Source organism: Numenius arquata, chromosome 8, assembly GCF_964106895.1.
Source record: "Numenius arquata chromosome 8, bNumArq3.hap1.1, whole genome shotgun sequence".
Lineage (NCBI taxonomy): Eukaryota > Metazoa > Chordata > Aves > Charadriiformes > Scolopacidae > Numenius > Numenius arquata.
Genome location: NC_133583.1, coordinates 22,487,380 through 22,501,732, shown reverse-complemented (window position 1 = coordinate 22,501,732; position 14,353 = coordinate 22,487,380). Strand labels below are relative to the sequence as shown.

At 46.1% G+C, this 14,353-nt stretch overlaps 1 protein-coding gene across 1 annotated transcript in view; it reads left to right on the top strand.

The window, feature by feature from the left end:
• Window positions 1-210: 210 nt before the first annotated feature.
• IQSEC1 (IQ motif and Sec7 domain ArfGEF 1) overlaps window positions 211-14,353 on the top strand; it is a 345,111-nt gene continuing 330,968 nt past the window's right edge. Inside the window, exon 1 of the mRNA XM_074151284.1 lies at window positions 211-476. Within this exon, the coding sequence (XP_074007385.1) occupies window positions 211-476 (266 nt within the window). The remainder of the gene's footprint in view (window positions 477-14,353) is intronic.

Sequence of the window (14,353 nt, the reverse complement as noted above, 5' to 3'; positions counted from 1 at the left end):
ACGAGGAGCCGCTGCGCGCCTGGGCAGCAGCCGCCACCGCCGCCGCTTTAGGAGGGGAAGAGCGGAGCTGGCGGGGAGGTGTGTGGGGGGGGCTGGTTTCCGGCGGGTTATTTATTTCTTCCCTCTCGCATAAGTTCCCAGCGGAGCGGGCTGGCCGGCACCCGCACCCCCCCACCTGCTTCCCGGAGGGCGAAAGGTGCGGGGAAGGCCATGGAGAGCCCCGCCGAGAACCCCAGCAAGGCGGCGGAGTACCTGAAGGAGCTGAACAAGATCATCGAGACGCAGCAGGAGCTGCTGGAGAAGCAGAAGCGGCGGATCGACGAGCTGGAGCAGCAAGTGGCCAAGTTGTACCACGAAAACGCCTGCCTGCAGGACGAGCATCACCGGCACCTGGCCACATGCAGGCTCCAGCAGGGCGGCCCCCCCGCCTACCCGGGGGTGCTCAGCGCCATCCAGGAAAACACAAAGCACGAAAAGTAAGCGCTGCCCGGGTTCGTTTCCCCCCCCCCCCATTTTTTTTTTCCCCCGAGGAGGGTGTTTCTATAGCGGGGTTTTCCTTCTCTTCCGTCTCCCACCTTGCGTTTCCTAAAGCCGGCCCTGGGAAGCAGCGGGGCTCCCTGCAGCCTGTGCCCGGTAGCCAGCCCCGCTCTGCCCGGGGGGTGAGCAGCGGAGGGGGCGGCCTCAGCCCCGGCACCCACCAGCCCCTCTGGATGCCGGTGGCCTGCCGGTTCCCTAGCCGGTATCCCGGGGGGTGGTCGGAGCCGCGGCAGCGTCGCCAGGGGCTGCCCGGGGTGGGCTTCTCCCTTTTCCGAGCCCAGGGCTTTGCCCTCTGCCGCCGGGCCCTCCCGTCCCCCCAGCAGAGCGACACTAACGGGGAGCGGGGCGAGCTCTGCCCGTTTCCCCGTAGCCCCATCCCTGCCGGTGTGGGTACCGTGGCTACCGCGGGCGGCCGCTGGCCCCACGGGGGATGGTGCCCGCCGGCCGCCGCGCTGTCGGGGACCCCCAGGAGCGCGGAGAGCCTGTCGCGTTGTCGCCGCTAACGAAAGTGACCCGGCGAGGGGTCAGTAAACATTGGCAGCTCGCCACGGCCCGGGCTGACTCGTGTGAGCTCGCCCGTTTGGGAGCCGCGTTCGCTCCCAGCCTTTGCATCTATTTCCAGCCTCGATAATCTGTAATTAATCGTGCGCTGCTTTACGGAGAAGGGAAAGCCGCTTAATTGCGCGCGATTCTTAAGTAACAGGAATTCAAGAATAGCAATAACTGAAGTCGTGACGCTGACCCGACGTGTTTCTACTTATGGAAAAGTATTTAAGACTTAGTTTTACTTGACCGGAGTGGGCAAAGCATGCATCGCATTAAGAGCCCACCTCGCCGCCCCGATGCGACACAAAGGGCTGTTTGTCACCCGCCGCGCTTGAATTCCCTGTGTTTCTGTATTTCTAGATACGCACCGGGCTGCGGACGGCGGGTTCCTCCTGCCAGCGCAGCCCTCCGGGCCAGCCGGCAGGCGCGGCTCCTCGCCAACCCGGGGCGAGCGCTGCGGGCGCTGCCCGGGGAGCCCTCAGCCGGGCTGGGACCCCCGTACTGCCGGCCGTGGGCGCAGGGACACCTCCGGTGTGGTGTCCGTCCCCCCCCCCGCGGCGTGGGGTGACTCGGGTGCTGCCGTGGGCGGTCCGGCGTGGGGCGACACGTGTCGGGGCACGGGGCGTTCTTCCACCCCTCCCGGCTCGCCCGCATCTCGCTCCCGATGGTAGCCCGGGGCGAGGAGCCGCGGGGAGGGCTGGCTCCGAGCGAGCCCGGGGGACCTGCCCCGGCCCCCCCTTGCCCTCAGGGGGACCGTTAAGGGTAGGGGGAGGGAGTGCTGCTGCTCGGGGAGTCCTAAAATCGCGGTGCTCTGAAATGGTGTGGCTGGTGGGGAGGCTGAAGGAGATGGGGAAGGGGTTGTTGGTCATTCGGTGCCCCCATGGTCTGCTCCCATCTCCAAATGCCTTGTATCTCTCCAGTGTAGCAGAGTGGAAGGGGGACTCTTCCTCCCCGGCTGCCTTCTTGTTGTCAGAGTGTTAATACTTGAGAGGTTTTTTTGGTGATCGTTTCAGGCTTTTTTTATAACGGAAATATCTCTATGAAAACTAAGCAAATAGCTCGAGCATATGCTGTCATTTAACAACCAATCCCATAAAGAGCTATCTCTGGAAAGTATGGAATATTTACACAAATCCTACCCCATGCATCCATGTCCAGAACCCGAGGACTTTTTTGTGGCTGTGCTTCTAGTACAAGATGTCAGCTCAGCTATCTTGTCCCATTTGTCTCTTGCAAACGACATTACTAAAAATTGTACAAATGGCTTGCCTTGTTTGATAATATTTCTCTTCTCCAGCCCAGGACTCATTTGCAGAGCCCTCTTTGGGCAGGCAGCTCTGGGGACTTGGAGGCTTTTAAGTCTCTTAAGTGGATTTGATGCTAGGATCAGAATTAATCTGGGATATTTATGGCAGAGTTGTATTGCTTTGGGGCGTAGCCTGCAGGGCTTACTGGGGAAACTGGGAGACAGCCCTCTCTGTGAGCCTGATCCTGAGCTGGGCATGTCTGGGGGGACTCAGATTTTTCAGGGCCACCTTCATCTGAGGAAGGAACACCCCCCCCAGATCATCCTGTACCTGTCCACGTCCTTCCCCTCCCTTTGTAGGGAGCAAGCCTTGCCTCTTCTCCAGGAGACCCTGCCTCGCTGGGTGGGTGGATTGATCTCACCTGTGGGTTCCAGCTGCCTGAGAGTTGGGGGAATAAGCTGGCCCCAGGATCCGTTTACTCTGGGTGGATACAAAAGATGGAGGAAGTCTCCAACTTGGAAAATAGAAAATACTCGTGTCTTAAGGGTTTCTCGCAGTCCCACAAATCCTACCCCATGCATCCATGTCCAGAACCCGAGGACTTTCTGAAAACCTCACCTGCAGGTTCTGGGTGTCTGTAGCTTCCCATTCAGAAGCTCAGTCTCTGTTTCCCCAGAATTAAATGTCACCTTGCATATGTTTGGGTGGGGAATCAGGATCCCTTGTTCGGTGATGTTGAGTATCAGATGGCAGTGATGCTCGCTTTGGGGATCGCTGGCGTTAGGAGAAGAGGCAGCCTGTGAGGTGGCACGTCCAGCTTGTTCCCTCCTCCCTCCCTCCCTCCCTCCCTCCCTCCCTCCCTCATCGTCCTCCCTCCAGAGGCAGCAGAACTGCTTGAGCACCAGTGGCGATTGCCGTTGTTCTTCACCCTTCAATCCTTCAAAGCTAAACCAACCGGAATCCTTTTTAAAGGAAACTGGGCTTCTCTTAGTCAAATACTTAAATCAGTACTTTAGGAGGTCATCTATAGTGCTTGGATAATTTTTTCTAAACCACTTAGACTCCTGTCTCATGGAGTTCAACCTGTGTGAGGTGGATGTGGATCAGTGACGCTGCGGTGTTGACACAGTTGTCTCATATAACCAGATGGTGGTGAACTTGTGAGATACAAAAGGAAGTGTGGAAATGCTATACAAGATAATATGCTAATGATTAGTTCCTATACTTAATAAAAGATACTGAAAGAAACCCCACAACAAAACCCCCACAAGTCTTGAAACTTTTCACTCCTCACAGTGAGAGGAATTTATAGCTGAAGACTGCTTAAAAAATTTGGAAATGCTGGCATATCTCTAGAAACTCTTTCGCTTGACCTCTTGTGAGGTGGGGGACTGTTAATAAGCCCTGTAATAGACTTCTGGAAGAAAAAAAGACAAAACCACCAGTCCAGTAAGGTAAAAATACTCTGATTTGTGTCCTTCCAGAAAAGGACTAGAGAGAAGCAAAGTTTGATGTGGGTTGGTGGTCCCCGAGGGAGGAGCAGAGGGATGGATCAGCAGGTGCAGACATGCAAGGAGCGTACACCGAAAAAAAGGACTGGGTGCTTGGTTTCACTTAATTTTGTGGTAATTTGCTGAGTGCAAATCAGCCTTAAAAACCCACAAGTGGAATTGAAGATAATTAGTTGATTACAAGGCTTTGTTAGATGTAATGAATCAGCATGTTAAAGATAACAATAGGTATTTAACTCATTAAGTTGCATAAGACTAATTTTCAGTTAATCCATTTCATTTAACATTTGAGAAAACAGCAAGAACTTCTAGAACTCAGCTCCTCAGTGTGAGAAAGTCACGTTCAAGACATCCATTTTGGTAATGCACTTTTTAGTGGAAATATGTAAAAACAAAGCTACTGGATCTTCTCAAATTTGTACTAGTATAATTTTTTTCCAGCTCTGAAAGTTCAACGCTGGCACATTACCAGCTTAGGGACTGATATTTGTACTTTACTTAGTCAAGGTAAAAACTGTGCTGTTTTTCCAGTTAGAAGGTGCCTGGAAAGAGTTGGAGCAGGACGTAGAGAATAATTGTGAAGGTAGAAGAATCTTATAGGGCTGTTGTTTGCAACTCGGTCTAAATTCTGCACCTGGCCTGATTTATTTTTAAATGAATCTCACCCTGACTTTGTTCTCTGGGGGGGAAAAAACAGTCACAACTGAGAGCTTTAAGAAATCCTCACTGTGTTTAGAAGATGCTCTGGATCTCCGCTGAGGTGTGCGTGGTGCGCTCGAGTGAGTGGCAGTAGTTGCTGGGGTGACAGTCACATGTGAAAGCTGCTTCATGGCCTACAGCAAAGGAGCCCGTGGCCGTGCGTGTGGCTGCTGGCACGGAATGCCACCCTTGCACACAGGCTCCGCAGGAAGCCAAAGATTGCATTAGTGTAGAGATCAGCCTGACTTTCTTTTTTTTTTTTTTATTGTTTTTCCCCTCCAGAGATGTCCTTTGCCGAGACAGACTGTTCACATGACGTAAATCCTATTTCCCTGCCCGTGCTGTGCTTGGGCAGCAGCTTATTTGTGTTTGCTTTGGTGAAGTGGAGGTATCCAGCGTCTGTTAAACCGTGCTCGTGTTTGGGCAGGATTTTGCTTTCTCTGCCTATGAGGATGTAGATGAAATGCTTTTTGTGAGCTCCTCTTTCTCAATCAGCCGTGCAGGAAAGTGTGATTTGCGACCGAGAGTCTTGCTGGAGGAAGCCTGCGGCAGAAGTGCCGGTATTACTAAAAGATGCACCTCTCCCTTTCTAGCTTATTTTGCTCATGAAGAATATATTTACATGGAAAGTTTGTGTCCAAAATGAATGCTTTACTACCGCAGCCTACTATATATCATGTCAGCCCTATAGCATATAGGGAGGGTGTAATTCTGAGGTTGGGCAGAATGTAAACTTGCATCTCCAAATAACGGGAAAACAATTCTACTCCCTATACTTCCAATATATAGCTGGGACAGTATGACCACTGAGCTATGAGGGTAAGGATCTGACACTGAAGGGGGTGCTTTTGCTTTTGAAGCACTCATTTCAGCATCGTTAGTGTGATTTGTACAGCCACAGATGAGTGAGCATCTCTTAGAACAGACATTTGTTGTTCTGGCAGACTGCAGGAAATCAATAGTGGGAAGACGTATAAGATGACCTGAACTTGCTATCTAAACTCCACTAAATTATTTTGGATCTCTGTTGAAATATTGGCAAATTCTTGTACTTAACATCTGCTAAATGATAACATGTAAAGACAAATTAATTTGAAAACTGATATGTACTGTATAACTAATAAAAAATACTTTAAAAAAAAAAAAACAACAAACAAAGGGAGGGTGTGCAAAAACCACAGAGATGACAAAATAGGATGCTGGTATCAAGAAAGTTCCTGGAAATCGGAGGAGGGAGAGAAAACATGGTCTGTACAGAAAACAGCAAAAATACATGCTATTTTGGGAGAGGAAAACAAATGCAGCAGGAAGCAACCCATCCTGTAACATAATGAGTTTAGAGGTGGTTTCAAAACTTGAAGTGAAGTAAACCATGATCAGCCCTAAGGAATTGTAAGTCCTCAGTGGATCTGAAATCCTTCTCTAATGAAGCCTTTTATTCTGCTGACAGGGACCACAACTTTTGAGCTTCTGAACCTTGGAGTTCTTATGTTCTGAACTTTAACAATAAAGTACGTTTTCATATTTTCATGCCAGTTGGTGCTTTGGTGCTCTTCCTTATGAATTCCCTGTCAAGGAAATTGAGATGTGCTTCCAAAGATCTGCTTGTGGGAAATATTTGGCAACATTCATGGGTCGTGGGTCCTCAGTGAGCAAATGAGAGCTGCTGTCATTACCCTGAGTCAAGTCTCCGGTGTGCTAATTCCCACTTGTCAACAAAGTACATTTTTATGTTTTGAAATTATATTAGAGGGATGGCGCTGAACAACTGTGTAGAAACATGGGGTTAGGGGGAGCCGGAGCAGACTTGCTCTTCACAAATGTGCCAAGCACAGTGCTTTTGAACAGCTTAGCTTCCTGTTGAGTGAGGGATGCTAAACTTTGTCCATATCCACTTAAAGCAACAAACTATTGGGAGAATGTAAAGTATAGACGTATGTGTTTCTGAATCATATTTGCAGTCTTGTTGGCCTGGTTATTTGTATGGGAAGACAGATCTCCACCAGTCCTTAGGGAAGGTGTCTTCTGGCAAAAAAAAAAAATCAGTTGCAGCTTTCTTGAAAAGTTTGTTCAATGGCAGGTCACAGAAGCTATGAGGAAAAAAGAACAAGGTATTTCAAGGTGCTTTCTTACAGCGTATTGATAGGGGGAGTAAATTATTAAAATTAAAATAATAAATTATTAAATGCTTCTTGTAAGTAGCATCTCAAAAAGCTTAATTTCATTTTATACTCCCAGTAAAACTAGGTGGCTTTTATTCACATGCTGGTCAGTGATGCTAAACTGGAGCTGCTGTGCTGGGTTCAGCGTTGCATGGCCTTTAGATGCTGAGTTCCTGCAGAGAGTGGTTGCAGAAGTACATGTGTTCCTTCAGGACTTCCTTAAGGGTATGGAGTTGCAACAGCCACCGCCACTTCCTCTGCACCTCCACTTTTGACATTATTTAATTTTGTGGGCCCCTGGATGGTAGAGGAGCTGTGCTGACCTGCAAAGCATCGCTGTACACTGAATTTCCCCTGAGTTCAAGGCTCAGTTGGGATTACAGCCCCTAGCATGGGATGAGTTGCCTATAAAGCAGGCAGCCCAGACCAGGAGGAGTCAAGTGTTTATTACTTAGAGTCTTTTTCCATCTGAGGGCTCCTGCCTTCTGCATGCAGGTGGCAAGGAGGTCATCTCATGCTGTTCACCAAGGGGGTGTGTGGGCAGCTGCTTAGGTAAGTGGATTTTGCAGCCCAGAAGTACTTCCTGATATGCAGCCCACACTTGCATTATTCTAATTTGATCCTATCATTCCTACTCATACCCTCTCTATTATGTTAATTCCACCTTTTTTTGTGTGTTTTGCAGCCTGCAGATACTTTTAGGCAGCGCTCCTGTCTTTCATCTTCGCGCTGTGAGCCTGTGAATGAGGTTATCGTTGCATTCTGCCTATATCCTTGCCTAATTGCGCTATTTTTCTCAGCAGAATTGTTGAATTAGAAATTTGGATGATCTGAGCAGGCTTTGCTACAGTAGATTTGAAGAGAGGGTAGATGATTGAGCATTCTGCTGGATTTTAGGTCTTTGGTAGCTGTCCCTGATGTCGGCTGATTTTTTCCCCCCCCCCACCCCCTTTGCTAGGATGCTCACCTGCAGGTTTTTCAGGTTATTTCTTTGAAATACTGGAGTTCTCAGCTTACTGTGTTACAGTGGAAGAAACGCTGGTTTGAGCTAGCTAGAAATGTAGCACAAACACAGTCTCTAGATGAGAATTTGTTACCCTTTTATGGTCATTGCCATGCTATTGAGATTAAGGCCAGAAGTAGGAGTAAGAGGTGTTTCTTTAGTCCATCTGGTGACCCGTTGTTTGCCATTGGTGAAACTAAGCACTGATAGTGATTGCTATTTTACAGCTGGGCAAGTCAATGCTAAAGTTAACTATCATCCCTTCATAGGTGGTTCAGAGACTTAGGTGAAAAACGATTGCATTAACTATCACACTTGAGACAAACAAGCTTTTTTTTAAAGCCTGGGTTCTTTTGTGGCTGTATACCAACTTGTTTGCTTTTAATGATGTTATTTGTGTGGCTAGCGCAAGGAAAAACTAATAATGTTGCTGCAAAGTGGGCAAAATATCTTAACAGGGCGAAGGCTGTAAAACAGAACAGCTTTCACAAGAGAAGCTGCAAACCTGAGTCTGATGTTCTTCAAATAGCTAGGTATAGAAATGTGTGGTTTTGCTTATCAAATTGTAACTCTGGATGGAGTCCCACTGTTCTCACTGACTTGTGCTCCCTCTGCTGCCGCCTTCTCAAACTGCTTACCGGTTTCCTGCGGGAGGGTGTGTGTACATCCATATCTATACATGCAGGGTAAAGCTGCTTTGGAATAGCAGCAGCTGTACTGCTTTGGCATCTCCTCAAAGCATTAGAAAGACTATTATGAATGTGGCTGAGACATCTCATGAGTTAAGCTTTTTTTCTTCTTCTAATGTCTTGAAGTGCAGAGGTAAACTTTCCTTTCAAATAGCACCAGTTTAAAATATAGACAGAAAAGAAATTACTGTGCTGTAAGGCAGCTGTGTAGACTGAATGAGTCTTACTGCTGTGCTAGTTAAGGAAAATACTGCTACCCAGCAGCTTGCTATAGCAATTGATTGAAACATAATTTGCATTATTTGCATGTTAATAAGATTTCTAGTCAGACTTCCCTGATAAACATGAGTGGAGACAAAGACATACATGCAATACATCTCTGCACTGCAGAAATTCAGATTTACCAAGTGTCAATAGCCTTTTATTCTGAATAACTGGACAAATAAAGCAGGAGAAGGAAAGTGGGGAACAATCCTCCTGTCCTTTTGCAGCTGGGCATTGATGCTAGTCAGGGTTTCTCCATCTTTGCTGGATTTCTACTAGCTGTGTGGATCATTCATAGTTAGGAGGTTTTAATTACTCTTTTTGGGCACCAGAACATGAAGCTCTAGGGTGAAGAGACTGCAATTTTGTGAACAAGCCAAGGTTGCCAAACAGTCAGCACTTTGCCCAGGCTTCTCTACTGTGAAGATGACTTACTTGTTCTGCAGTGTAGTTTCTACTACTGTGCCTCTTTTGGCATTTTTTATTGGGTGTATCTAAAATTTAGGTGTAAACTTGAGTAGCATGAAGTCCACGTGTATTGAAATGGCTGTTGATTAAGGTGAGATAATGACCCACTTCTTGGACTTTATAGTAATGTGCATTTGCACTAGCACTTAAACCAGTCATTTCAGGATCATATTTGGAGTCTCTAAAATACTGTATTTTGGTGTTGGCAGCCTGTTTGGAATTTGCTGTACTATTTTTGCAGGGTGGATGGAGTTGTGTAGCATTTCTAACAACCATCAACCAGTTCTCCTACAGTATCGCTGCCACACTAAACAAATCCCTGCTGAACTTCCCAGACACATTGGTGCTGAACCAGTATACACCACGCTGTATGTTTGAAGATGTTTTGAATTGGTGGCAAACTGAGTTGGTTTTCGTATCCTTTCTGTTTATTGTGAATAATGCTAAAACTACTCTTGGTGCCACCCTCTGTTAACATCTCGCGCCTCTGATTTTCAAGCAGTTTGAGTTCTGTGAAATTCATTTTGCTGTGTGCAGGCCTCTACTACCGTACGATCAAAGTCCATCTCCTGGGAGGGCTTTAGATTTCTCCTGCATTTTTCCTTTGTGGAATGGCGAACAGATAGATCTGAAGGGTGAGGGAGGGTACCGCTTTTTGGCTGGTACCATTCTGCAGTGTGGCTCTGAAGAGAATGCCTGCCAAGAGAGGAGCCTGAGGGACACCATCCAAAGTGCTCTGTCTACCCTTGGGCTTGTTACAGAGTACCATGGGGACCATCGTAGGGTCCAGCCTGTGGGAAAGCTCTTTCATGAAGTTAATTACAGATGACATGTAGTCTGGCGATTGCTCAACTGGTTCAGAGTTGAATTAGAGAATTGAACAGTGTCTACTGCTCTTGGCTCATCAGCTGGTTGGGCCCAACATGCTGCCTTTCCTCAAAGGCTTTGGTGACTCTAAAAGGTGGGAAAGCAGAAGTCCAGCTTGGGTCTCCTACATAGCATAGAAGACTTTTTTTAGTCCTTAAGATCATTGCCTCAGTCAACTTTGCTGTTGAAATAGTCTTTAAAACTCACAGCAAGCAAATTTCATCAGCCTTCAAGGATGCCTGTATAACAACACTGAGTTGGAGCTTGGCTTCTGCTACAGTGAAAATGGAGCGTCTCCAGGTTGGCGTTACTCAGCGATGATTATTTGCCATGCCTAGGAAATGCTATTGTAACCAAAGAAGAATCTCTTTGAAGTTCTGACTGCGTTTAAATTAGGAGAGCAATGACTGATAATTATTGAAATAATAAGACAAGGCATACTGAGATGGTAACTCCTCTGTGAAGGTGGAAGGGGAGAGTGTCGGCCTAGATGTCTGCAATTCCTCTGTCGCAGTGATCCCCAGCAGTCATGGGGAGAAGCTGAAGGGGAATCCTTGCTCACTGCAAGGTCACTGTGTGACCCTCTTGCTTGGAGAAACACTGAAGCGTGGCAGTTGTTAGCAGTGGGCTGCACACTCTTGGATCAGTAGGCTTCGATATCTAGTTGGGGCTGGTTACAGATCAGAAATGGGGTATTTTAATGAGATGAGGTGAACATGACCTCTGCTCACTTGACCAGTCTCTGTTGCCTCTATTTCAGACATTCACTGCAGTGACATTCGGTTTTTCATTGTCTTTCTATGGATGTAACGGTTTTTGCTCATGCTTGGGGAATACGAAATCTTCTGTTTGGTTGTCTTTTGCGTGCTGTTGATGACCCTGGAAATACAGCAAATGTCAAGGATGTGTATGAGAGATTCTCCAGAAATGATCGTCTTCCAGTTTAGGTTCAAGCATGTCACATCATTCTGCAATTTTGATCTCTTAGTATGGCTTTTCTCAATTTAGAAACTTATATTTCACAGGAATTAAGATTTTTTTGACAAACTAAAAGCAAGTAAAATCACTTCTAACATATTGTAGTATATAATCGTATTTTTTAACATGGTTTCTTGGTAGCATAGACACATACAGCGTTGAACCTTAAGGACTTCTAGGAATTTCACGAGCACTCAAGCCTGTTGCAGAGGTAACTATTGTGTCTATTCTGTGGACATGCTCTTTGATATAGTGTTAAGAGCTGAACTGTGCAGGTGCCGCTTGTGCTCTGTGCATGTACCTTGAAGTGAAAGGTCTGAGTCTTTGGTGCTTTTGAGGTCTCCAGATCATGTGTGGTTGCCGTCCATCGTCTGTCCAGGGAAGGTTGCAAGAGGCTTTCGTCTCCCACCCTGCAATGCAGCTGGGATGTTGTAATTGTGCTAAATTCAGAGGGGCTTCTTAGCAATTCTGGTCACGATGGCAGCAGTGGAGGGATTGCAGAGAGCCGAGCTATCATTCTTCTTCATTCTTGCTGCTTACCTTGCTACATTCGCTTCATTTTCCTTTCACCAGCGATTTCAAAGTAGAAACTGGTTCAGACTACACTCTGCTTGATAGTCTTTTGTTCCCTTAATGGTTTCCTTAGTATGACAGCCATGTATTCCTCCAGAAATGCAATTTAAACATTGTTACTGAAATCCAAAACAACTTAATATGTTGTAATTGTAAATGTTTTGGCCTGAGCGTCAGGATGTGCTGGCACCGTGGACCCCAAGGCGCATGTGAGTGGTGTGCTGTATGTATGCACTGCCTTTCTTTACCTTCTGAGCATGCAGTGGTGTCACAGAATCACAGAATCGCCTAGGTTGGAAGGGACCTTTAAAATCATCTAGTCCAACCTTTAAAAAAAAAAAAAAAAAAAAAAAAAAAAAAAAACCCAAACCAAAACAAAAAAACCAACAAAACCAAAAAACCAAAAAACAAAAAAAAAAAACCCCACCAACACTAAACCATATTCCCAAGCACCATGTCAACCCATCTTTTGAATATCTCCAGGGATGGTGCCTCAAGCCCTTCCCTGGGCAGCCCATTCCAAGGTTTAAGAACCCTTTCAGTGAAGAAATTTTTCCTAATATCCAATCTGAACCACCCCTGGTGCAACTTGAGGCCATTTCCTCTTGTCCCATCGCCTGTTCCTTGGGAGAAGAGACTGACTCCCCCTGGCTACACCCTCCTTTCAGGGAGTTGTAGAGAGCGAGAAGGTCTCCCCTCAGCCTCCTCTTCTCTAGACTGAACACCCCCAGCTCCCTCAGCCTCTCCTTATTCCTTCGTTCATAAGTAGGTAGGGCTTTTTATGTCATGGTCACAGTAAAGCAAGAATTCAGAGTAGTAGGAATATCCCTTTGGGCTTTTGTTCACCACTAGGAGTTATGATTAATGGCTCCTTGTTTTGGAGAACAGGTGTATTTTGACTTTTTTTTCCCCTGTATTCCATCTTTATATATGGACCCATAGCAGAAGCATTTCATTAATCTTATTTTCAAGTTGGGGGAAGTGTGTACACTTCAAAGAACACCTGTGTCAATCTTTTGTTCTTTCTCCTTAGCTTTCTGCTTGATGTAGGCAGAACTGTAGATGGTGACTCTTAAACCGTAAGTGTAACTTTGTTAGTAAAATGTACTGCAAAACCCAAACATTTTTGATGTTTGTCCTGGTGTTTAAAAAGGCAAGAATGGCTTATATCATCTTGTGGCTTAATTCATGCACATAACTTAGCTGTATAGCACCATAGGAGTTATCTGGCACTAGTTACAGAAAAGTAAGATGGTTATGGCCAACCCTTCCTCTTGCTGGCCTTTTGTGAAGTAAATAGCGGGGAGGATGTCCCTCTTCATGTTAGCCTTGTCTTGCGTTGATCTCCCTGATTTAGAGACCTGCTGAGTGAGGTATTTGTATGCAGGGTGTAGGGCTGTGATCTAATGCAAATGAACCAGCTAGATTTGAATAAGGTAAAATCTATATTCAGCTTTCAGGCTTGGTTCTATTTTAAGCTTTTAATTGAGTCCACCAGCTCTCGAGTGCTTGAAGTTGTCATGTGTTGAGAGAATGACTTTGTCTTGCAGAAAAGGAGAAAACTGACTTTTTATTTTAGTTTGAGTAAGGCTGTAACACTAGTGCTAGTACAACGTTAGCGCTGAGACAGAACACTCCCACGCCTTGTGCGCTTGTCTTTGCGGGATTAGCGGCTGTGCTAATCCAGTGTTTGGAGATGGAAGTGCCGACGGGGGAAGGGAGGAGGGGGAGTACCACGGAACGATAATCCGACTGCAAGAATTTCTCTGAACTTTTTCCCCATACAGCTTGGGAAGAAAACTTTCAAGGCAATGATCAAGGCGGGGGGTTATTCAGTAGCTACTTCTGGCTTGTGTTTCAAAGATAACTCTAGAAGGGTGGTAGGAACTACCTTGCTTTAGGTACGTGAGACTTCTTAAATATGAGCAACAACTAGTGACCTTTGATTTAGTTCTAGTGACATGAGACTTGATGGGCCAGCGCTGGGCTCCTGTGAAAATCTCATCCAATGTAGCTTTAGATGGAATAAAATTAAATGTGCTTGCTCAATATTTAATCAGAGGATTACATGCAGGCAGCTGTATACTCTGATACCTGAAGAAGGGGTGGCAGGGAAATTAATTGCAGCTCCTGCTTCCCTAATTGCTGATGTTACAACCTGTAGGTTTCCTGGTCTTTGCTGCTTAAAAAAAAAAAAAAAAAAAAGGATTCTCTGTTAAGCAGCACAGGTTGCTTTTAATCCTAAAAAGGCAGTTTCCGTGCTGAAATCTCGTCATAGCAATATGACTAAAGGGGGTTTTGATTATGCACATGTGTCCAAGCAGTGTTCTGTCTAGTATTAACTTAGGCAATAGATGAAATCTCATGCTAACATAAAACAATTCCTAATTAGAAGCCATACTCTGCAATGAAGTCCCACAGGACTCTGCATTTCCCCCTTTGAGCTATACACATGCCTGGGGGAGAAATACTGTCCTCTGAGAGCTGAGACGTAGATCCTATATATGAAGCCAGATAGCAGTCCAAATGTGTTTGAAGACATCATTTTTTAAGTTGGAGTTGTGTTAAAATCTGATCTAGGCAGTAGGCGAAGAGGCTGAGTGACAGGTAAGTATCTTCAGTGCTTGAGTTGGACCTCACACCTTAAAGGAAACCAAGAATCCTTATAAAAGCAGAAGAAATGTCGTCTTTTTTCGCACCCTTTCTGCTCTCTTTCTCAACATAGTGATGACTTTAAGATGGTATAAATTTGCATGTCTCAGAACTTATCACTGAGAAACTGGTGCTCAAAAATAGATATCAGGCTTTC